At 56.0% G+C, this 22,153-nt stretch overlaps 1 protein-coding gene across 1 annotated transcript; it reads right to left on the reverse strand.

Annotated features, from left to right (window-relative positions):
- Positions 1-95: 95 nt before the first annotated feature.
- Positions 96-19,171, reverse strand: si:ch211-168f7.5 (dapper homolog 2). The gene is made up of 4 exons (XM_063036140.1): positions 18,776-19,171; positions 6,403-6,703; positions 5,796-6,062; positions 96-1,485 (listed from the first exon to the last, which is right to left on the reverse strand). The coding sequence occupies exons 1-4, from the start codon at positions 19,001-19,003 to the stop codon at positions 338-340; spliced, it is 1,944 nt and encodes a 647-aa protein (XP_062892210.1). The 5' UTR covers positions 19,004-19,171; the 3' UTR covers positions 96-337.
- Between the last annotated feature and the right edge of the window lie 2,982 nt (positions 19,172-22,153).

Here is a 22,153-nt window from a genome sequence, read left to right on the forward strand (position 1 = left end):
AGGCACTAGGTACAGGTCTTTGTCGGATTTTCCCCTGTCGCTTTCTCCTTCCCCAGCGTTCACAGTTTTGGTTTATTCTCAGAGAGCGGAGGAGGAAAAACGAAGGGGGGGGAGGGAAGAGAATGGGGTTGAGAGGGATATTAAACCAGCCATGATAGCAGACTGAATGGGCCGAATGGCCTACTTCTGATCATGTCTTCTAGAAGAGGAGGAGGGTGGATTGGCCACCTCTATGGATGAGGGGCAGGGGGAGAGGCGAACCCCTCTACAGATGAGGGGTTGGGAAAGGAAAAGATGAGGCAGGGGGAATGGCCCCAGTGAGTGAGGGAGATGCCCCTCATTTGGGAGTACTGTTGGCCTTGAGTGACCAAGGCCTGATGGACAACTGCACCTTCTTCCTGAGCTCCTTGAAGGATCTGGAGCGGTGGAACCGGGTCTCGGAGACCGGGCTGGTCCGGGGCAGGGTCTCAGCCCCCCGCAACCAGCCAGCTCCCTCCTCCCCCAGCGAGGAAGGGAGGGAATCGCAGGGCGAGGACCTCTGGCGGCGGCTCAGGAAGGCCTGGGCCTGGCCCAGGAAGCCGGCCCTCTTCGCCCTGCCCGGGGCTGGGATCTCCAGCACCGATGTCCACTTCTGCTTCCTCCTGGCCGGCCCGGGCCGGCACTCGAGCCCCAGCGAGGCCTCGGGAGCCCGCGGCAGCGCCGAGCTCAGATTCATCTCTGAGCTGGAACGGGAGGGCGACCTCCTCCTGGAGCCCAGCCGCCTGAAGAGGTCCACGCGGCGGCCCCCGTGCTCCGGGACGTCCCGTTCGCCCGCGGCCGGGCACCTCACCAGCTCGTGGTGGAGGTGCTTGCCGCGGTAGAGCGGGCCCTCAGGGGCCGCGAAGCCGGCGGGCTCGGGAGTGACCGGGGAGCGCCGGTCCTGCGACGGCGGCCGCTCCGGGGCCTGGCAGCTGGTGGAGATCCGCCTCCTGGCCCCTTTCCAGGCCCCGGCCGGGCCCTGGCCCCAGACCGACGACAGCGACAGGCTCTTGGGGTACGAGGCCAGCGGAGGCCGCCTGGGGCCCGGCTGCTCGGAGCCGGCCCCGCAGCGGGAGCGGAGCACCAGGCCGCAGATGTACCTGTCCAGCCTCTCCCTGCTGGCCGGCGGGACGGGCTTGGTCCCAGCCCCCAACCCCGTCCCGGCCTCCCCTTCCCCTCTGCCCTCCCCCTCCCCCTCCCCCTCCAGCTCCCTGGGGCGGCCGGACGAGGCGGTGAAGAGCGGGCTCTGGAGGGCCACTGCGTGCAGCGGGCTCGGGTAGTGGTAGACCTCGCTGCCGTGCCTGGACACCAGGTCGCAGCGGAACTTTGGGTCGGGCCGCGCGCCGCAGCCTGGGGAGGAGGGAGAGATGGAGGAGGCGAGGGAGATGGAGGTGGAGGAGGAGGCGGCCGGGCAGCTGGAGGAGAGTCTGCCGGAGCTGCAGTATCGGGGCAGGAAGGTTAGCTCGCCTGGAGGGGGGTGGGGAGAGAGAGAGAGAGAGAGAGAAGGGGTGAGTTTTAGGACCCGTCCTACACTTACCCCTCAGTTCCCTTCCACCACCCTTGGTGCCCCCGTCCTCTGTCCCCTCGGCATCCCCATTCCTCCCATCCCCCAACATCCCCGCCCCTCCTGATGCCTCCACCCACTCCCAGGACCCCCATACTGGATGGGATAAAGTTTGGTTAAAGTGTTCAGGAAAGTTTTGTAAATCAATACGTTGGGACTAGAGAGAGTGTGATCCTGTTTGGGAACGAGACAGGGCCGTTACAGACGCTTGTGTAGGGGAACGCTGAATCTATTTATCATAATGCCATTACATTCAATAATTCTGGAGGAGGACAGGTCTTGTTGTGTTGAGATTCTAAATTGGAGAAAGGCCAGTTTTGATAGTATCAGAAGGGATCTGGCAAGTGTGGATTGGGACAGGCGTTTTTCTGGCAAAGGCATAAGTGGGAGGCCTTCACAAGTGAAAGTTTGAGAGTACAAAGCTTGTCAGAATAAAAGGTAAAGATAACAGGTGTCGGGGACCTTGGGTTTTGAGAGATACTGAGCAAAAACAAAAGGAGGCGCATAGCAGGTAGGGGCAGGCAGGAACAAATGAGGTGCTTATGGAGCAGAAGAAATGCAAGAGAACACTCGCGGGAATCAGGAGTGATAAAAGGAGGCATGAGGTTGCCCTAGCAGACAGCGTGAAGGAGAATTCCTTGGGCTTCCACAGATATACTAACAGCAGAAGAACAGCAAGGGTTAAAATTGGATTTCTAGAAGATCAGAGTGGTCATCGATGTGTGGAGTCAAAAGAGATGGGGGGGGGATCTTAAATGGATTTTTTTTTGCATTTGTGTTTACTGGAAGGTGGATACGGAGTCTGTAGAAGTGAGGCAACACAACAGCGACATCATGGACCCTATACAGATTAGAGAGGAGGGGGTACTTGTTGACTTGAGGCAAATTAGGGTGGATAAATCTCCAGGGGCTGTCAAGGCATTCCCTAGGACCTTGTGGTTCTGTTGGTAAAACATGAAATCCAATCCTTAAAAAGGGGAGACGTGGGATCGGAAGAGGTAGAATCCTTGTGCGTAGAGCTAAGAAAGTGCAAGGGAAAAAAAAAGAACTTGATGGAAGTTATATAGAGGCCCCCGAACGGTAGCCAGAATGTGGGCTACAAATTACAATGGGAGATAAAAAAAGCATGTCAAAAGGTTAATGTTACAATACCAGTGGGGGATTTCAATACGCAGATGGATTGGGAAAGTCAGGTTGGTGCTGAATCCCAAGTGAGGGAATTTGTAGAATGTCTACAGGGTGGCTTTTTAGAGCAGCTTATGGTTGAGCCCACTAGGGGAAAGGCAATCCTGGATCGGGTGTTGTGTAATGAACCAGTTTTGATTAGGGAGCTTAAGGTAAAGGAACCCTTAGGAGGCAGTGATCATAATACGATAGAATTCACCCTGAAGTTTGAAAGGGAGATGCTAAAGTTGGATGTATCAGTATTATAGTGGAGTAAGGGGAATTACAGAGGCACGAGAGAGGAGTTGACCAAGCTGGAAGGGGACACTAGCAGGGACGATGGCAGAACAGCGATGGCTGGAGTTTTTTGGGGGCAACTCGGAAGGCGCAGGATAGATACGTCCCAAGGATGAAGTATTCTAAAGGGAGGATGGCTGAAGGAAGTCAAAGACAGCATAAAAGGAAAAGAGAGGGTATTTAATAGAGCAAACATTAGTAGAAAGAGGATTGGGATGCTTTTAAATAGAAGGCAACTAACCAGCCATAAGGACAGAAAAAGTTAAATATGTAGGTAAGCTAGACAGTATCAAAGAGAATACCAAAAGATTTTTCAGATATAGAAAACATAAAAGAGGGGCGATGGTAAATATCAGACTGGAGAGGTAGTAACATGAGACAAAGAAGTTGAGAAGTTGTACGAACTTAATAAATGATTTTTGTCTATCTTCACTGTGGAAGACACCAGCAGTATGCCAGAAATTCAAGCATGTCAGAGGGCATAGGTGTGTGTAGTTGCTGTTACTAAGGAGAAGGTGCTGGGCTAGCTGAAAGGTCTGAAGGTAGATAGGTCACCTGGAGCAAGTAGAGTCAGTGGATGTTGTGTACTTGGATTTTCAGAAGGCCGTTGACAAGGTGCCCCACACGAGGCTGCTTAACGAGCTATGTGCTCGTGGCATTATCGGAAATATTTCTAGCCTGGATAGGGGTTTGGCTGATTGTTCAGAGGCACAGTGAGATTAAAGGGGAACTTTTCTGCTCGGCTGCCAGTGACCAGTGGTGTTCCACGAGGGCTGGTGTCGAGATAGGTTCTTTTTACATTGAATGCCGATGATTTCGATGATGGAATTGATGGCCTTGTGGCCAAGTTTGCAGACGATACGAAGACGTGGAGGGGCAGGTTGTGTTGAGGGGAGCAAGGCGTCTGCAGAAGGAGTACAATGTCGGGAAGTTTACGGTCGTGCACTTTGGTCGAAGGAATAAAGGTGTAGACTATTTTGCAAACGGGGAGAGCGTTCAGAAGTCAGGTGCAAAGGGACTTGGGAGTCCTTGTGCAGAATTCCCTGAAGGGTAACGTGGGTTGAGTTGGTGGTGAGGAAGCAAATGTGACGTTAGCATTCACTTCGAGAGGACTGGAATATAAAAGTTAGGACGTAATGCCAAGTCTCTGAGGCATTAGTCACACTGTACTTGAGCAGTTTTGGGGACCTCTTTTTTAAGAAAGGATGTGCTGGCATTGGAGAGGGTGCAGAGGAGGTTCACGGGAATGGTCCAGGAATGATTGGGAGGCTAGTACAGGAATTGCAGTCTCCCTTGCAGAGGGATCTAAGACGCCCTTAGGTGCTTGGGGATTGGAGGATATTTGACGTCAATTGTTTAAGGAATGCTCTAATAATAATAAGCCAGGAAATTTTAGAACAATCAGGTAGTGGACAAGTTATTGGTAAGTATTCTAAGGACCAGATATATAAACATTTGGTAGATGCACTTCCGCCCCAACACCCTTTGTGCATGGCAGGTCACGTCTAACCAATCCTATAGAGTTTTTCGTGGAGGTTACCAGGAAAGCTGATGAAGGCAAGGCAGTGGATGTTGTCTACATGGACTTTAGCAAAGCCTTTGACAGGGTCTCACATGGGAGCTTGGTCAAAAAGGTCCCATTGCGCGGCATTCGGGATGAGGTAGTAAATTTGATGAGACGTCGGCTTCACGGGAGAGGCCGGAGAATGGTGGAAGGCGGCTGCCTCTCTGACCGGAGGCCTGTGACTAGTGGAGTGCTGCAGGAATCGGTGCTGGATCCGTCGTTTGTCATCTTTATCAACGATCTGGATGATAATGTGGTTAATGGCATCGGCAAATTTGCGGGTGACACCTAGATTGGAGGTGCAGTGGACTGCGGGAAAGACTATCAGAGCTCCCAGAGGGATTTGGACCAGCTGGAAAATGGCAGATGGAATTTAATGCAGACAAGTGTGAGGTGTTGCACTTTGGGAGGACACAGTGAGCGGCCGGGCACCGGGGAGTGCCGTAGAACAGAGGGATCTGGGAATACAGGTCCATAATTCCTTGAAGGTCATGCCACAGGTGGGTAGAGCCGTAAAGAAAGCTTTTGGCACACTGGCCTTCATAAGTATTGAGTACAGGAGATGGGATGTTATGTTGGAGTTCTACAAGACGTTGGTGAGGCCTAATTTGGAGTATTGTGTGCAGTTTTGGTCGCCTACCTACAGGAAAGATGTCAACAAGGTTGAAAGAGTACAGAGAAAATTGACAAGGGTGTTGCCGGGACTGAGTTCTAGGGAAAGGTTGAATAGGTTAGAACTTTATTCCCTGGAGCGTAGGGAATAAGGGGAGATTTGACAGAGGGGTATAGATAGGGTAAATACAAGCAGGCTTTTTCTACCGAGGTTGGGTGAGACTAGAACTAGAGATCATGGGTTAAGGGTGAAAGGTGAAATGCGTAAGGGGAACATGAGAGGAAACTTCTTCAGTCAAAGGGTGGTGAGAGTGTAAGATGAGCTGGTTTTGAGTTCATTTTGAACATTTAAGAGACGTTTGGATAAATTTGAGTGGATTAGGCAGAATAATAGTTTGGCATGGGCTAGATGGGCTGAAGGGCCTGTTTCTGGGCTGTAGAACTTTTCGAGCCTTGCCTTCGCCCTCCCCACCCCAACCCCAGTGTCCCCTTCTCATCCCGTCCCACCCAGCCCTGGTCACCCCCGCTGTCCACCCGTGCCCCCCAGCCCGCCCCGCGGGAAGGGTGGCCCCCTACCTGCCGAGACGGGCCGCTGGGAGGTCCTTCCCCTCCTGACGACCCTGCCCCAGACGCAGCCCTCGCCCTCGAGGGCCCGCCGCGTGCTGGGCTCCGGCCGCACGGCCCCGTCGTCGGTGGAGCGAGGCCGGCTGCGGCCGCCGCAGGGCCAGCTGACCTGCGGGCCCGACTGGACGCTCCACAGCGAGCTGGAGGGGCCCTCGCTGTACACCGAGGTGCAGGAGGTGGAAAGCGAGCATGAGGCGCTGTCGGTCACGTCGTAGAAACCTGGGGCAGGCGGGGTGGGGGGGGGAGGTGAAGACAGGTTACAGTGGGCGGGGGAGGAACACCCGACACACAGAACAGACAGGCCCCCCATCACTCCCCCTCAACCGGCACCCTCTAACCTTCTCTCTTCCTCGGACCATCCCATTTACCTCTCTTTCCCCTTCTTCCAACCGCTCCCCCACTTCTCCCCTCAATCCCCACTCAATCGCCCTTTCTTCCCCCCTCCCTACTGTCCTCTGTTCCTCCCCCACCCCATCCCCTTCCTCTCCCTCTCCTGCCCCTTCCCTCCCGCCGTCTCCCCTTCCCTTTCCCGTTTCTCCCCACCGGCGCCCCCTCTCACCCGAGCTGGGCCTGGAGTCCGTGTCGCCACTGTCCGGGCCCCTCTCCACCAGCTGGGTCACAGAGTCGTGCCGCCCCGCCGGCTCCTGATGCTCCGGGGCGGGGCTGGCCGAGGTCCCCGGTTCCGCTGAGAGGCCGCCGGCGTCTCCTCTCCACTGCTCCCCGCCCAGTTCCTCGGGCAGGGGAGTCGGGCTGCCTGGCCCCGCCAGCCCATCCGCGCAGTGCTCCCGGCTGCCCGCCAGCTCCAGCTTAACGTCTCGCGCGGGAGCCCGCTCCAACTCGCCGGTGGCCGGCTGCGGAGGCTGTCGGGAGTAAACCAGAGCCCTCGTCAGCGTTTGAACCGGCGACGGGCGGAGCGCGGCGCCCCGCCGCGGGTTCGAGTGGTCCGCGCTCGCTCTCAGGCGGTCTCATCGGCATACAGCACAACATGGATCAGTACCGCACAGGAACTGGCCCGACAGCCCTTGACGTCTGAGCGTAATGACAAATTAATCTGAATCCCATTCGTATGCCTCCTCCACCCCTCCCCTCCCTGCTTCCGGCACCATCCCATCTTCCCCCCGACCCAGTCTCACCCATCACCTGCCAACTTGTACTCCTCCTCCCCACTCCCCCCATCTTCTTATTCTGGTTTTCCCCCCTCCTTTCCAGCCCCGTTGAAGGGTCTCAGTCCAAAACAGCGACTGTTTATCACCCTCCATAGATGCTGCCTGACTTTTTGAGTCTCTCTAGTGTTTTGTGTGTGTGTGTGTGTGTGTGTGTGTGTCACTCTGGATTTCCAGCGTCAGCACAATCTCTTGTCTTCATCCCTGTCCCTCCATTCCTTGAACGATTATCTGGCTATCTAAAAGTCTTCATCTAATTCCCAGACCCATCCAGACACCTACCACTCTCCGCTTTAAAAAAGAAACTTGCCCCTTACAACGTGGCGATCCGTGGCCTCCTCATGTGCCTCAGGGTGGAGGGAGCAACACCTTGTATCCCCTCTGGGTACCCTCCAACCTGAGGGTATGAACATCGATTTCTCCTTCCGGTGAACAAAATAGCCCCCCCCCCCCACTCTCTGATCTTTTACTTCTTCTCACCTGCCTATCAGCTCCCCCTGGGTCCCCTCCTCCTTCCCTCTCTCCTCTGGTCCACTCTCCTCTCCTATCAGATTCCTTCCTCTCCAGCCCTTGACCTCTCCCGTCCACCCGACTTCACCCATCATCTCCCTACGGTGCCCCCCTCCATCCCGTTCTCCCATGGCTCACTCTCCTCTCCTATCAGATTCCTTCTTCTCCAGCCCTTGACCTCTCCCACCCACCGATCTACTTCCCCTCCACCACCCCCCCCACAACGTTTCTATTCTGGTGTCTTCCCCCTTCCTTCTCGGTCCTGACGAAGGGTCTCGGCCCGAAACGTCGACTGTTCACTCATTTCCACAGATGCTGCCCGACCTGCCAAGTCCCTCCAGGGTCTTGGGGGACCAAGCTCCTAGCTCGTTGAAAGTGACAACACAGTTCGATAATGTGGCTAAGAAGGCTTATCGATCCGCGAATGCAGCAAGTCCAAGCAACACACACACACGATGCTGGAGAACTCAGGGAGTGCTCCGAGTACTCTTTCTCCATGGACGCTGCCTGGTCCACTGAGTTCTGTCATTTTGTGTGTGTTGCAAGACTTTGTTTTTACACGTCGAGGTATTGAGCTCAAAAGTTAGGAGGTTATGTTGCAACTTTTTAAAACTCTGGTCAGGCCACATCTGGAGTATTGCGTACAGTTCTGACTGGCTCACTGTAGGGAGGACGCTGAGGCTTTGGAGAGGGGGCAGAAGAGGTTTACCAGGATGCTGACTGGTTTAGAGGGTGTGTGTACTATCACGAGAGGCTGGATAAACTTGGGTTGTTTTCTCTGGAGCATCAGAGGGGAGATCTGATCGAGGGTTACAAGATTATGAGAGGCATTGGTAGAGTGGACAGGGAGTATCTGTATCCCAGCGTTGAAATGCCTAATACCAGAGGGCATGCGTTGAAAGTGAGAGGGGGGATGTGAGGGGTAAGTTTTTTTACTCGGAGAGTCGTGGATGCCTGGTGTGGTGGTACAGGCAGAGGCTTTTAAGAGATGTTTGGATAGGCAGATGGACGTGAGGAAGATGGAGGGATGTGGACACGGTGCAAGTAGGAGGGATTGGTGTTTGGGTGTTTTTGATTTGCTTTTTAGCCAGGTCAGCACAGACACTGTGGGCTGAATGGCCTGTTCCCTAAGACCTGATAGAGGCACAGATCGAGTGGACAGCCAGCAACTTTAACCAGGGAGGAAATAGCTAACACGAGACAGCATCATTTGGAGGGACGTATGGGGGGGATATCAGAGGTAAGTTGTTTTTCACACAGTGGCTGCAATATGACTTCCTAATTCTTGGACTCACTACCCCGACTAATGAAGACAAGCATGTCTATCTAGTTATGTACACACTGTCCAGGAGCTACGGACCTGCACCCTAAGATCCAACCACATCTAAGAGTCCTGCTGTTAACTCCTTTCTCCTTTCATTTGACCCCCCCCCCCAAAGCACAAACCTCAAGCTCACCTGAATTAAACTGCATCCGCCATTTCTCTGCCCATACGGTGAGGCATAGCTAAGGAGTGGCCAGCCAGCACCTTTCTCCCCAGGGTGGAAATGGCTGGTACCAGGGGGGGTGTAATTTTAAGGTGATTGGAGGAAAGTATGGAGGGCCAGAGGTGGTTTTTGTCTACACAGAGAGTGGTGGGTGCGTCGAACGCACTCCCGAGGGTGGTGATAGAGGCAGGTACTTTAGGGACATTTAAGAAACTCTTGGGTACATGGATGATAGAAACATGAAGGGTTATGTGGGAGGGAAGGTTAGACTGATCTTGGAGTAGGTTAAAGGGTCAGCACAACATTGTGGGTTAAAGGGTCAGCACAACATTGTGGGCCGAAGGGCCTGTACTGTTCTATATCTGTAACTAACCTACATCCTGTTGTATCCTCTGACAACCTCTTCGCTGTGCACAACTGCCCCAATCTTTCTAAAACGTACTAATCTGTAAATTTACTAAGCCACCCGAAACTTCGTCTGTTTATTGCCCTCCACTGACCCTGCAGAGTTCCTCCAGCATTTTGTACATCTACCTAATCCGCCTATTTCCGTTTTCACAAACGGGGGAGCACAGCTAGTCACAGACGCCCAGCCAGAATGGTGCCCGTTCCACCACTCCCCCGTCTCCTGGGGGCTAAACAATCGGTCTCCCCTAGTCCAGGGAGCCTAGAACCAGAGGTCCTGGTTACGCGACCACTGACGCCAGGCAGACAATCTCTGAAGAGTATTGATAATGGCTGGGGGGCTCACCCGTCTTGTAAAGACACTGCCCAGAAGGCGGCGATGGCAAACCACTTTGGTAGAAAAGTTTGCCAGGAACCAATCGTGGTCTGGAAAGACCATGATCGCCTACGTCATGCAACACGGCATGTAATGATTATGTCATTCGACACAGCACGTAATGATGTCATACGACACAGCACGTAATGATGTCTTACGACACAGCGCGTAATGATGTCATACAACACGGCATGTAATGATGATGTCATGCGACACAGCACGTAATGATGTCATACAACACAGCACGTAATGATGTATTACGACAGCGCGTAATGATGTCATACAACACGACATGTAATGATGATGTCATGCAACACAGCACGTAATGATGTCATATGACACAGCACGTAATGATGATGTCATGCGACACAGCACGTAATGATGTCATGCGATACAGCACGTAATGATGATGATGAGAATCAGAGGCCCAGATTAAAGGCCAGGCTGTCCAAGATTTAGAGAGGGTGTTTTTCAACCATTTTTAAGCTGTGGACCAATATTATTAGGCAAAGGGTCCCCAGTTGGGAGCCCCTGGGATAGAGGGAGGTGAATCCGAGAATTCTACCTGCTGCCTGGTTCAGAGTACGTCCAGGCCACCTACAATCCAATAACTTGGTTTTCACAGACCTGCGTTCAGATCCCTTACAGAGTCTACGGTGCAGCTGACGGTGAACGGAGTTAGCGGAGTGAAGCGAGTTTGAGCTGGGAGGTACACTGCGTTCCTGCCTGGGCCCCCTCCCATCCCCAGCAACAGAATTGGCTGCCGGAGCCCCCGCTCAGTCTGAGGATGGAAGCCCCCCCAACGCGCCCACTCGAACTCCGTGACTGGCGGCAAACATGCGGGGAGGGGATAACAGGCATGACTGATGCAGGGAGAGCTTCACCATGCAGATACGCTTTACCGAGGGAACTGGCGTCCGCAAACCACACAGTAGAAACAAGAGACAGTTGGAAGACTAGCCCACCCCAATGGCCTCCCGCCGGCCCTCTCCTGCACTGTGGCTGCCTGCTTGGTGGCGGGGAGGGAGCTTTCCCTCCCCGAGCGCAGCAGCTGACCCGGGGCGCAGGGTGCGGCTGGGCGCCGAGCTCTCTCTCCCACTGACATTGGACTCTGCACCCTGGCTCCAGCTCGCAGGTCCAGGCACGGCCGGCATCCGCCGCGCCCGCCATCCGGGCAGCTGATAAGCAGCAGGTGTTGGAAAATGCAGCAGGGCGGCACCCAGCAGGGGACGGGCACGGTTCCAAGGCAGCAGGGCGGGGGCCTGTCCTAATGCTTCTGAACACGGATGTTCGGGGTTAAACCAGAGAGGCCGGGGTGGGGGGGGGGATGGAGAGGGGGAAGGCATGAAGGGGAGAGGGGGAATGTGGGGGGGAGGCGAGAGAGAAGGGGAACATGTGGGGGAGAACGTAGGGGGGAGGGGGAGAGAGGGGGGAATGTGTGGGGACGGAGAGCAGAGAGGAAATGCTTCTGAACACGGATGTTCGGGGTTAAACCAGAGAGGCCGGGGTGGGGGGGGGGATGGAGAGGGGGAAGGCATGAAGGGGAGAGGGGGAATGTGGGGGGGAGGCGAGAGAGAAGGGGAACATGTGGGGGAGAACGTAGGGGGGAGGGGGAGAGAGGGGGGAATGTGTGGGGACGGAGAGCAGAGAGGAAACGATTAAGGAAGGAGAGAGAGAATGTGTGGGGAGAGAGGGAATGTGAAAACGATTAAGGAGAGAGAGAATGCGTGGGGAGAGGCGGAATGTGTGCTAGGGTGGGAGACGTGTGGGGGGAGGGAATGTGCGGGCGAGAAGGAGGGAAAAGGTGGGGAACGAGAGAATGCACAGGGAGAGGGAGGGAATGTGTGCGGGGGGGGAGAAAGTGTTGGGAGAGGGGGAACAGGAACGTGTGGGTGTGAAGGACAGATTGGGACCATGGGGGGAGGGGGGGGGACCGTGGGGAGAGAGAACATGTGGAGAGAGAGGGGGGAACATGTGGGGGAGAGGGGGGGAACATGTGGGAGAGAGAGGGGGGAATATGTGGGGGAGAGAGGGGGGAATATGTGGGGGAGAGAGGGGGGAACATGTGGGAGAGAGGGGGAATATGTGGGAGAGAGGGAGGAATATGTGGGAGAGAGGGAGGAATATGTGGGGAGAGGGGGGGAACATGTGGGAGAGAGAGGGGGGAATATGTGGGGGAGAGAGGGGGGAATATGTGGGGGAGAGAGGGGGAACATGTGGGAGAGAGAGGGGGAATATGTGGGAGGGGGGGAAATATGTGGGGGAGAAAGAACATACGGGGAGAGGGAATGTGGGGAGAAGAAGAGGGGGAATGCACAAGGGTGGGACAGGAAGGGAGAGAGTGTGAAAATGTGGGGAGGAGGAAGGGATAGAGTGGGAGAGGGAAAGGAGAGCGTGAGGGAACACAGGGTGGGGGGAGAGAGAATGGGTGTGGACCAGTGGGAGAGGAAGGGGGAGACTGTGCCAAGGGAGGGGTTCTGATCCCAGACCCACCCTCCAGGCTAGATGAAACCTCACCCCCCGCCCCCCCCCCCGGCTGACTAGAGCCACTGGCTCGGTTTCTGCGCTCAGGTGAGAGCAGAGATTAGATCCAGCCGCTCCCCATGCCAGGTACCCATTGTTCCAGGCCTCAGGTGAACTGCGCCTGACCCCACTCCCCCTTATCTGATCCCGGGGGGCGCCCGACCGCAGAACAGGCAGCCCAGAAACGAACGGCCCTCGGCAGGCGGACCTGGGAAACGCTCCGGCCGCTCGAAAACGTTCCCCTCGTTTAACCCTTCATTCGCCCGCCACTCCCGACACCCACCACCCGCCGTCCTCTCCCCAGCCGGCTGTCTCTTCTGCGGGCTGGAAGAGGCCGTGTACCACACACACACACGCACACACACACACACACACACACACATCTGCGGGGTTTGGGGGGGGGGCTGCTCCTCGCCTCTTCTGGTTGCATTTTAGCCCCACCCCATCTCTCAGGAGAACGTCCCGTCGACCCGCGGTTCTAGCAGACACTGGAAACCCAGGGCAGTGCGCGCAGACAAAAACACTGGAGGCACTCGGTAGGCCAGGCAGCCTCGGCGGAGGTACAATCAGCACGACGGCTCACAGTGCAGGAGACCCGGGTTCAATTCCCGCTACTGCCTGTAAGGAGTTTGTACATTCGCCCCGTGGGTTTCCTCCCACAGTCCAAAGACCGACCAGTTGGTAGATTAATTGGTCATTGTAAATTGCCTGTGATTTTGGCTAAATCGGGGGATTACTGGGCTACAGCTCAAATAAATAACTATCTCAATAAATAAGTATCTGTTAACGGGGGGGGGGGTAACGGAGGCAATCCCTGTCCTCACAGGTGGATAGGGTAGTTAAGAAAGCTTATGGGGTGTTAGCTTTCGTAAGTCGAGGGATACAGTTTAAGAGTCGTGATTTAATGATGCAGCTCTATAAAACTCTGGTTAGGCCACACTTGGAGTACTGTGTCCAGTTCTGGTCACCTCACTATAGGAAGGATGTGGAAGCATTGGAAAGGGTACAGAGGAGATTTACCAGGATGGTTTAGAGAGTATGCATTATGATCAGAGATTAAGGGAGCTAGGGCTTTGCTCTTTGGAGAGAAGGAGGATGAGAGGAGACATGATAGAGGTGTACAAGATAATAAGAGGAATAGATAGAGTGGATAGCCAGCACCTCTTCCCCAGAGCACCACTGCTCAATACAAGGGGACATGGCTTTAAGGTAAGGGGTGGGAAGTTCAAGGGGGATATTAGAGGAAGGTATTTTACTCAGAGAGTGGTTGGTGCGTGGAATGCACTGCCAGAGTCAGTGGTGGAGGTAGATACACTAGTGAAGTTTAAGAGACGACGAGACAGGTATATGGAGGAATTTAAGGTGGGGGGGTTATATGAGAGGCAGGGTTTGAGGGTCAGCACAACATTGTGGGCCGAAGGGCCTGTACTGTGCTGTACTATTCTACGTTCTATCTATAAAAATATTTCTGCAAACTGGAAAAAAACACTAGCACTGAGCTTTATGCTCACCCAACTGGGCCTTGACCGATTACTGGGTGAGCCCAGGGCAGGGGCCATACTGTCTTTGGCCCGTACTAACTCTGCTGGGCGCCATGCCGAAGAGAACAGAATCCCTTCTGCCGGCACCTGATCCGTATCACCCCCGGCTACCCGCCTGTCCACGCGGCCGACAGCGTATTACACCCCTCCAACGTCTCCGCCACCTCGGCCGAGCTTCCCGCGCACCCCCCACTCCCCGTGCGTCTGAGAAAACAGTCCTGCCCCACACTTCCTTCAACTTTCCTCCTCTCGCCTTCTGGTATCAGAGCACACGCTGTCTCTCGCGAGTGGGGAGGGGGGGCAGGGAGAAGGTCTGCGTTGGGAAAAGGGGAAGGGAGAGGGAAGCACCGGGGAGATGTCCTGTAATGATCAGTAAACCGGTTGTTTGGAATCGAATGTACCCGCCCCGTGTGTTAGGGCTGGGGTGTGTCTGTAGTTGCCCCACCCTTGCCAGCTGTCCTGCGGTGCTCTACTCTAACCTCACACCCTTTGTTCCCGCCAGAGAGATAAAATCGCTCTCCGCTCCACCTTGACAAATACAGCACGGCGCAAAACCCTCGGGCGCCCCAGCTGTGTACCGCTCAGGGGCAGTCCCTTCGGCCCGTCGCGCCGTGCTGACCCTTCAACCCGCCCCGAGTTCGATCTCACCCTCCTCTCCCGCACACCTCCCCACATTTTTCCTTCATTAGGAATTTCGATCCTGGGGAAAGACTTCCGTCTGTCAGAATCTGACGAGCCCCTGTCAGGGCTCCCGTCGCCCTCCGGTGCTCCAGAGAAAACAGACCAGGCTTGTATAACCTCTTCTCCCAGTTCCTGGGAGAAAAGAACGGGATCAGTGTAAATGGGTCAGCAGGGACTCGATGGGCCAAAGGGCCTGTGTCCAAGGACACCTCACACCAGGGGCTCTCACCCTGGAGTCCATGGTCCCCTCTGCTTAATGGTATTGGACCACGGCAATAAAAGTGGTTGGTGAAACGCCCTTCTCTGCCTCCTCTGTGACCCTCTCTGATAACGGGGCGTCCCGGCCGTGGGAAGTCTCCCTCGCTGGTGGGGTGCGGGCTCTCCTTACCTACTAGTTAGTGACACCAGTTGGCATGTCTCCAGGCCACCAACCTGACCCCCCTCCCCCCGAGGCACCGACCCAACGCAAAACACCGCCGAGCGCAAAGACAAAACGTTCTCGAAACACCCAGGAGGTCTGGCAGCGTGCACGGGGATGGAAACACGAAAGAGCGGACGGGGGATGGGGGACAGGGCAAGGGAAATAGACAAGCTGGGTTGTCATGGTGATTCTAGTGTTTTTAGCCAATCCCTACCCTATCCCCTTGAGCTGTCCCGCCCTCTCGCACGCTTCTCTGCGGCCCGACTCCTACGTCTTCAATCTCCTTCCCGGTCCCGCCAGGTCCCTCCCCACAGAGGCTGCCCAACCTGCCGAGAGCTTCCACCGCTCCCCGGGTTTTATTCCAGATTCCCGGCAGCCGCGGGGCTCTTTCCTGAGGTTCTGTCACCGGGAACGTCAGCCGGAGCTCGGGGACCTGCGCCCCGGATCGGGACATGGTACTGCAGACTGGTGCGCGTCAGATGCTGAGCGAGACGGACCGAGAGGGAGAGAGAGAGATGGAAGGAGGGAGAGTGAGGGGCAGGGAGGGAGGGAGGGAGGGAGAGTGAGGGGCAGGGAGGGAGGGAGGGAGAGTGAGGGGCAGGGAAGGAGGGAGGGAGAGTGAGGGGCAGGGAAGGAGGGAGAGTGACAGGCAGGGAGGGAGGGAGAGTGACAGGCAGGGAGGGAGGGAAGGAGGGAGAGTGAGAAGGAGGGAGGGAGAGTGAGGAGCAGGGAGGGAGGGAAGGAGAGTGAGGGGCAGGGAAGGATGGATGGAGGGAGAGGGAGAAAGGGACGGAGGGGGAGGGAGAGCGAGGGGCAGGGAGGGAGGGAAGGAGGGAGAGTGAGGGGCAGGGAAGGAGGGAGAGTGACGAGCAGGGAGGGACAGACGGAGGGGAAGAGAGGGAGGGATGGATGGAGGGGGAGAGAGGGAGGATGGGACGGATGGAGGGGGAGGGACGGACGGTGGGGGAGGGAGGGAGGGTCAGACGGATGGAGGGAGGAGGGAGGTACGGACGGACGGAGCGGGAGGGAGGGACGGATGGAGAGGGAGGGACAGATGGACAGGGAGAGAGGGAGGGATGGATGGAGGGGGAGAGAGGGAGGATGGGACGGATGGAGGGGGAGGGACGGACGGTGGGGGAGGGGGGGAGGGACGGGCGGTGGGGGAGGGAGGGAGGGACGGGCGGTGGGGGAGGGAGGGAGGAGGGAGGTACGGACGGACGGAGCGGGAGGGAGGGACGGATGGACGGAGGGGGAGGGAGGGACGGATGGACAGGGAGAGAGGGAGGGATGGACAGAGGGGATGGGGGAGAGAGGGAGGGAGCGAGGGATGGACAGAGGGGGAGGTGTTGCCCGAGTGCCAGTGTTAACACCCACCACACTGCGGTGTCTCTGAAGACAGAACCGCCTCCCTCCTGCCCGAGGCGCCATTCCAAGTGAACCGGGAGGTCCCAGTTCGTCACAAAAGCCTAATTCGTGTTTACACTCTCAGGCTCGCTGTGGATCAGACAGACTTTTTGACAAGTCGGTACCCGACAGGCGAACGATTAAGAGATTAATTTGGCAGAAATTCCGACAGGCGTGCTGCTGTGCGCCGTGTCACGAGGGGAGATTATGCCGCAGGCCGAGAGTGGAGCTCAGGCGAGGGGAACCGGGAAACCGCAAACCGCGAACACGCCCCAGTCGCGCTGCCTGCGCCCGCTGGCGTTCGGTGACCCCGTCTGAACAGTGCCTGGGTCAGAGACGGGCTGCTTCCTCGGCTGATGAGACACTGGGGCCCTTCGGCCCATCGAGCCCGTGCTGACCGTCAACTGCTCCCCTTATTCTTCCCAATTCTCCCACCCTGAGCGGAGGTGAGGAGGAATTTATTCAGCCAGAGGGTGGCGAGTCTGTGGAATTCGTTGCCATGGAGGCCGAGTCTTTGTGAGCAGCCCAGTCGCGCAGTGGCAGGCGTAACGCTTCACAGCACCGACGTTCCCGGGTCCGATTCCCGCGAGGAGTCCGCACATTCCTACCGTAACTACGCGCCAGTTTCCTCCCGCCCGCGGGCTAGGGTCAGTAAACCATGGGTGCACGGCGGCAGCTCTCGCGGCCGGGCTTTCCCCTCTCACCGCGGGGCGAGCAGCGGCGCATCCCGCCGCCTGCGCACAGAGCCAATTCCGCACCGCAGCACGGAGGGGCTCTTTGGCCCATCGAGTCCGTGCTGGACAGGCCCGCACCCGATCCCACACTCAGAATAAGGTCACGTGAATGAGCACCCTCTCTCACCCCCCCCCCCGAACAGTCACAGGGCACCAGGCTGTGGGAGACTGGCACCCACTGGCAGGAATCCCAGCGCCAAGGGACAGCCGACAGCAGAGGGGTGGCGCGTCGGGAGGTGTTGATGAGGAATTTGCTCTTAGAAGCGGTCGGGATCGAACCCGCCACTCCGGGAGCATTGAGACAGCAACCCTACCCGCTGCACCGCAGCTCAGAGCGTAAAACATCGGGGGCAGAATGAGGCCACTCGGTCCATCGAGTCTGCCCCGCCATTCCCATCATGGCTGATCTATAATCCCTCTCAACCACGTTCTCCCGCCTTCCCCTCAGCAAATCAAGAACCTACCCACCTCCCCTTTAAATATACCCGGTGACATGCCTTCCACAGCCGTCTGTGGCAACAGATTCCCCACCCCCCTCTGCAGTTTTAGCCACCTACCTACAGGAAAGATGTAAACAAGGTTGAAAGAGTGCAGAGAAAATTTACAAGGATGTTGCCGGGTCTGGACGACCTGAGTTATAAGGAAAGATTGAATAGGTTAGGACTTTATTCCTTGGAGCGAAGAAGATTGAGAGGAGATTTGATAGAGGTATACAAAATTATGAGGGGTATAGATAGGGTAAATGCAAGCAGGCTTTTTCCACTGAGGTTGGGTGGGACTACAACCAGAGGTCAGGGGTTAAGGGTGAAAGGTGAAAAGTTTAAGGGGAACACGAGGGGAAACTTGGGTCGTGAGAGAGTGGAGGGAGCTGCCAGCGCAAGAGGTGCACGCGAGCTCCATTTCAACGTTTAAGAGTACATGGATGGTCGGGGTGTGGAAGGCTGTGCAGGTCGATGGGAGTGGGCAGTTTTAATGGCTCGGCACGGACTAGACGGGCCGAAGGGCCTGTTTCTGCGCTGTTACTTCTCTGCAGCTCTGAGAAACCCCTCCTCATCTCTGATCCAACGGGAGGTTCTGCCCTCAGGCTTGCTCTCCGGTCCTAGGCCTGCATGTGGTGGTCGGCCTCTCACAGGAGGTACCCCGGGTTTGTCTCTGCACTGGCCGTGGGGAGTGGCGGCCAGGGGGTGGGGGGTGGTTGTTATACGGATGCCTCACAACTGTCCCCACTCTCCCCCGCCCCCCCCGGGTTGTCTCCCCCAGGGCAGCAGAGCCTGACCGATCCCACCTCCCCCCGCCCCCCAAGCGGGTAATTCTGACCCCTCTCCCTCCCTGCCCCAGCTCAGCCCCGAGCGGGATTCGGACCCGGAACCTCCGGACCGAAGACACCGGCGCTGGAGTCCGGGAGAGGGACCCCGCGGATGGGAGGAGTTGCAACCCAGCCCCGCGACTCCCAGGGTGGGCAAGGGCGGCCGTTCAGCCCTTCGAGCCCCGTGCCAGGGGGATACCGACTGTTTACCAACACAGTCCGACCGAATCGCCGGGGCGATCCCGTTCCACATCCAGCTTTGAACTTCGCACCGGTCCAGGTGTCAACACGTTCCCAGATGTTGACCCTTGCGCCCAGATGTTGTCTCACCCCCCCCCACACCCCCGCTTCTGCCTGACCCCCTCCCGCCCCCCGGCTCACCTGCCGGGCGCCGGCCCCTCCCGGAGGCTGCAGATCCCCCGGGATCTGCTTGCGATCGCCGCCGCCTTCCAGCCGCTCCTCCTGCAGCACCCTCCGTACCGTCTCCTCCTGCCTCTCCCGCAGCAGCCTCAGCTCCAGCAGGCCCGCCACGCTGGCCTCCAGCCTCTCCCCGATCCGGTTCCTGTCCAGCCCGGGCTTGGGGCCGCTTGCGCCGGCCTTCCTGGCCATGAGGAGCTGCCGATCCTCCGCACCGTCCCCCCTCCCGGGGGAACAGGGTCTCGCAGCCACCCCGCACGCCGGCTCTCGGCACTATCCCCCGGGGAAGCGCCGCGATTGTAGCGAGTCAGTATCACTGAGAAATGGAAACAATGTAACAGGCTGCCCGCCGCCCATTGGCCGGCCCCGTCACGTGGGGCAGGAGGAGGCGGGGCCTCACGACCCGTTCGATCCCGAGACCAGGAATGTTGCAATTGGCGGAGGAGAGTTTTTCAAATGAGGTCATCTTCGTCACGGAGAGCGGTCACGCTTAAACACACAGAGACACACACACACTTACACAGACACACACAGTTACACACACACACACATGCACAGTTACACAGACACACACACACACACACACACACACACAGAGTTACACAGACACACACATGCACAGTTACACAGGCAGACACACAACAGACACACAGTTACACAGACACACACACACACACACGCACAGTTACACAGACACACACACACACACACACACTTACACAGACACACACACACACACTTACACAGGCAGACGCACACAGTTACACAGACACACACATGCACAGTTACACAGACACACACAGTTACACAGACACACACACACACAGTTACACAGACACACACACACACACATCACAGTTACACAGACACACACACACAGTTACACAGACACACACACACATGCACAGTTACACAGACACACACACACACGCACATTACACAGACACACACACACAGTTACACAGTCACACACACACACACACACACACAGTTACACAGACACACACACACACAGTTACACAGACACACAACAGACACACACACACACAGTTACACAGACACACACACACAGTTATACAGGCAGACACACACACACAGTTACACACAGACACACACACACAGTTACACAGACACACAACAGACACACACACACAGTTACACACAGACACACACACACAGTTACACAGACACACAACAGACACACACACACAGTTACACAGGCAGACACACACACACAGTTACACACAGACACACACACACAGTTACACAGACACACACACACACACAGTTACACAGGCAGACACACACACACAGTTACACACAGACACACACGCACAGTTACACAGACACACAACAGACACACACACAGTTATACAGGCAGACACACACACACACACACAGTTACACAGGCAGACACACACACATAGTTACACACAGACACACAACAGACACACAAACACAGTTACACAGACACACACACACACACAGTTACACAGACACACACACACAGTTATACAGGCAGACAGACACACACACACACACACACAGTTACACAGGCAGACACACACACACAGTTACACAGACACACACATGCACAGTTACACAGGCAGACACGCAGTTACACAGACACACACACACAGTTACACAGGCAGACACACAACAGACACACACACAGTTACACAGGCAGACACACACATGCACAGTTACACAGACACACAGTTACACAGACACACACACACACACACAGTTATACAGGCAGACACACAACAGACACACACACACACACACACACACACAGTTATACAGGCAGACACACAACAGACACACACAGTTACACAGGCACACATGCACGCAGTTACACAGGCATGCAACACACACAAACACACAGTGTTACACACACACAACACATTTACACAGGCAGACACACACACACACAGTTACACAGGCATCGAACTCCAACGCACTGTTACTCAGGCTCACAGTACACACACATTAAGTGCACAGGCAAACACACACACACACACAGAGTTACGCAGACCCACAGCACACTCACACGCAGAGAGTTGCACAGGAACTGAACTCCAACACACTGTTACACACGCACACACACCCGTCCAGACTCAAGACCCGTGGATCATCTGGACAATACCCATACCTTCATCAGGCTACTGTTTACTAATTACAACTCTTAGCGTTCAACACAGTCAAACCCTCAGTTCTAAATCAACGAGCTCCAATACCTGGGCCTCTGTACCTCCCTCTGCAACTGGATCCTTGACTTCCTTGCCGGGAGACCGGTGAGTCTGTGCAGATCATGAAAAAATATTTCCTCCTTGCTGACGATCGACACTGGCGCACCTCACTGGCTTAACCCACTGCTCTACTCTCTCTACACCCACGACAGGGCACAGCTCAAATGCCATCTATAAAGTTGCTGGCGATACAACCATTGTTGGCAGAATCTCAGATGGAGATGAGAGGGCGTACAGGAGTGAGATGTACCAGCTGGTTGAGTGGTGTCGCAGGAACAACCTTGTACTCAACCTCAAGCATGTGGACGTCAGCCAGTGAAAACAGCGAGAAGGGATTAAACAGAAGACAGCTTTATAGAGCGGGCATCAGAGGAGCAGGTGACAGAATGGAGGGAGACAGAGTAGGAAGGCTTTGGCTCACTGGGGCTTTAGCAATAATGGGTCGAGGCGAGGTAGGTTGCCTGTGTAGAATACAGACAGAAAGAATGTGTGTGAGGCCGGTGTTCTGTGCTCGGTGTCAGATGTGGGAAGTCTGGGAGACTGCCAGCCTCCCGGACGGCCACGTCTGCGCCAGGTGCGTCGAGCTGCAGCTCCTTAGGGAGCGTGTTAGGGAACTGGAGATGCAGCTCGATGACGTTCATCTGGTCAGGGAGAGTGAGGAGGTGATAGAGAGGAGTTATAGGCAGGTAGTCACACTGGGGCCTCGGGAAACAGATAAGAGGGTAACAGTGAGGAGAAGGAAGGGCAACATTCAGATGCTTGAGAGTACCTCTGTGGCTATCCCCCTGAACAATAAGTACTCCTGTTTGAGTACTGTTGGGGAAGATGGCCTACCTGGGGGAAGCAACAGTGGCCACGCCTCTGGCAGAGTCTGGCTCTGTGGCTCAGAAGGGTGAGGAAAGGAAGAGGATGGCAGCAGTGATAGGGGACTCTATAGTTAGGGGGTCAGACAGGCGATTCTGTGGATTCAGAAAAGAAACACAGATGGTAGTTTGCGTCCTGTGTGCCAGTGTCTGGGACGTTTCTGATCGTGTCCACGATATCCTGAAGTGGGAAGGTGAACTGCCAGAGATCGTGGTACATATTGGTA

Source organism: Mobula hypostoma, chromosome 30 (assembly GCF_963921235.1).
Source record: "Mobula hypostoma chromosome 30, sMobHyp1.1, whole genome shotgun sequence".
Lineage (NCBI taxonomy): Eukaryota > Metazoa > Chordata > Chondrichthyes > Myliobatiformes > Myliobatidae > Mobula > Mobula hypostoma.

Coding starts and splice junctions, on each gene's coding strand:
- si:ch211-168f7.5 (XM_063036140.1), bottom strand. CDS start 19,003: ATGGCCAGGAAGGCCGGCGCAAGCGGCCCCAAGCCCGGGCTGGACAGG. Junction 6,704..18,775: donor GAGGGGCCGGCGCCCGGCAG/GTGAGCCGGGGG, acceptor TACTCCCGACAG/CCTCCGCAGCCGGCCACCGG. Junction 1,486..5,795: donor CCAGCGGCCCGTCTCGGCAG/GTAGGGGGCCAC, acceptor ACCCCCCTCCAG/GCGAGCTAACCTTCCTGCCC.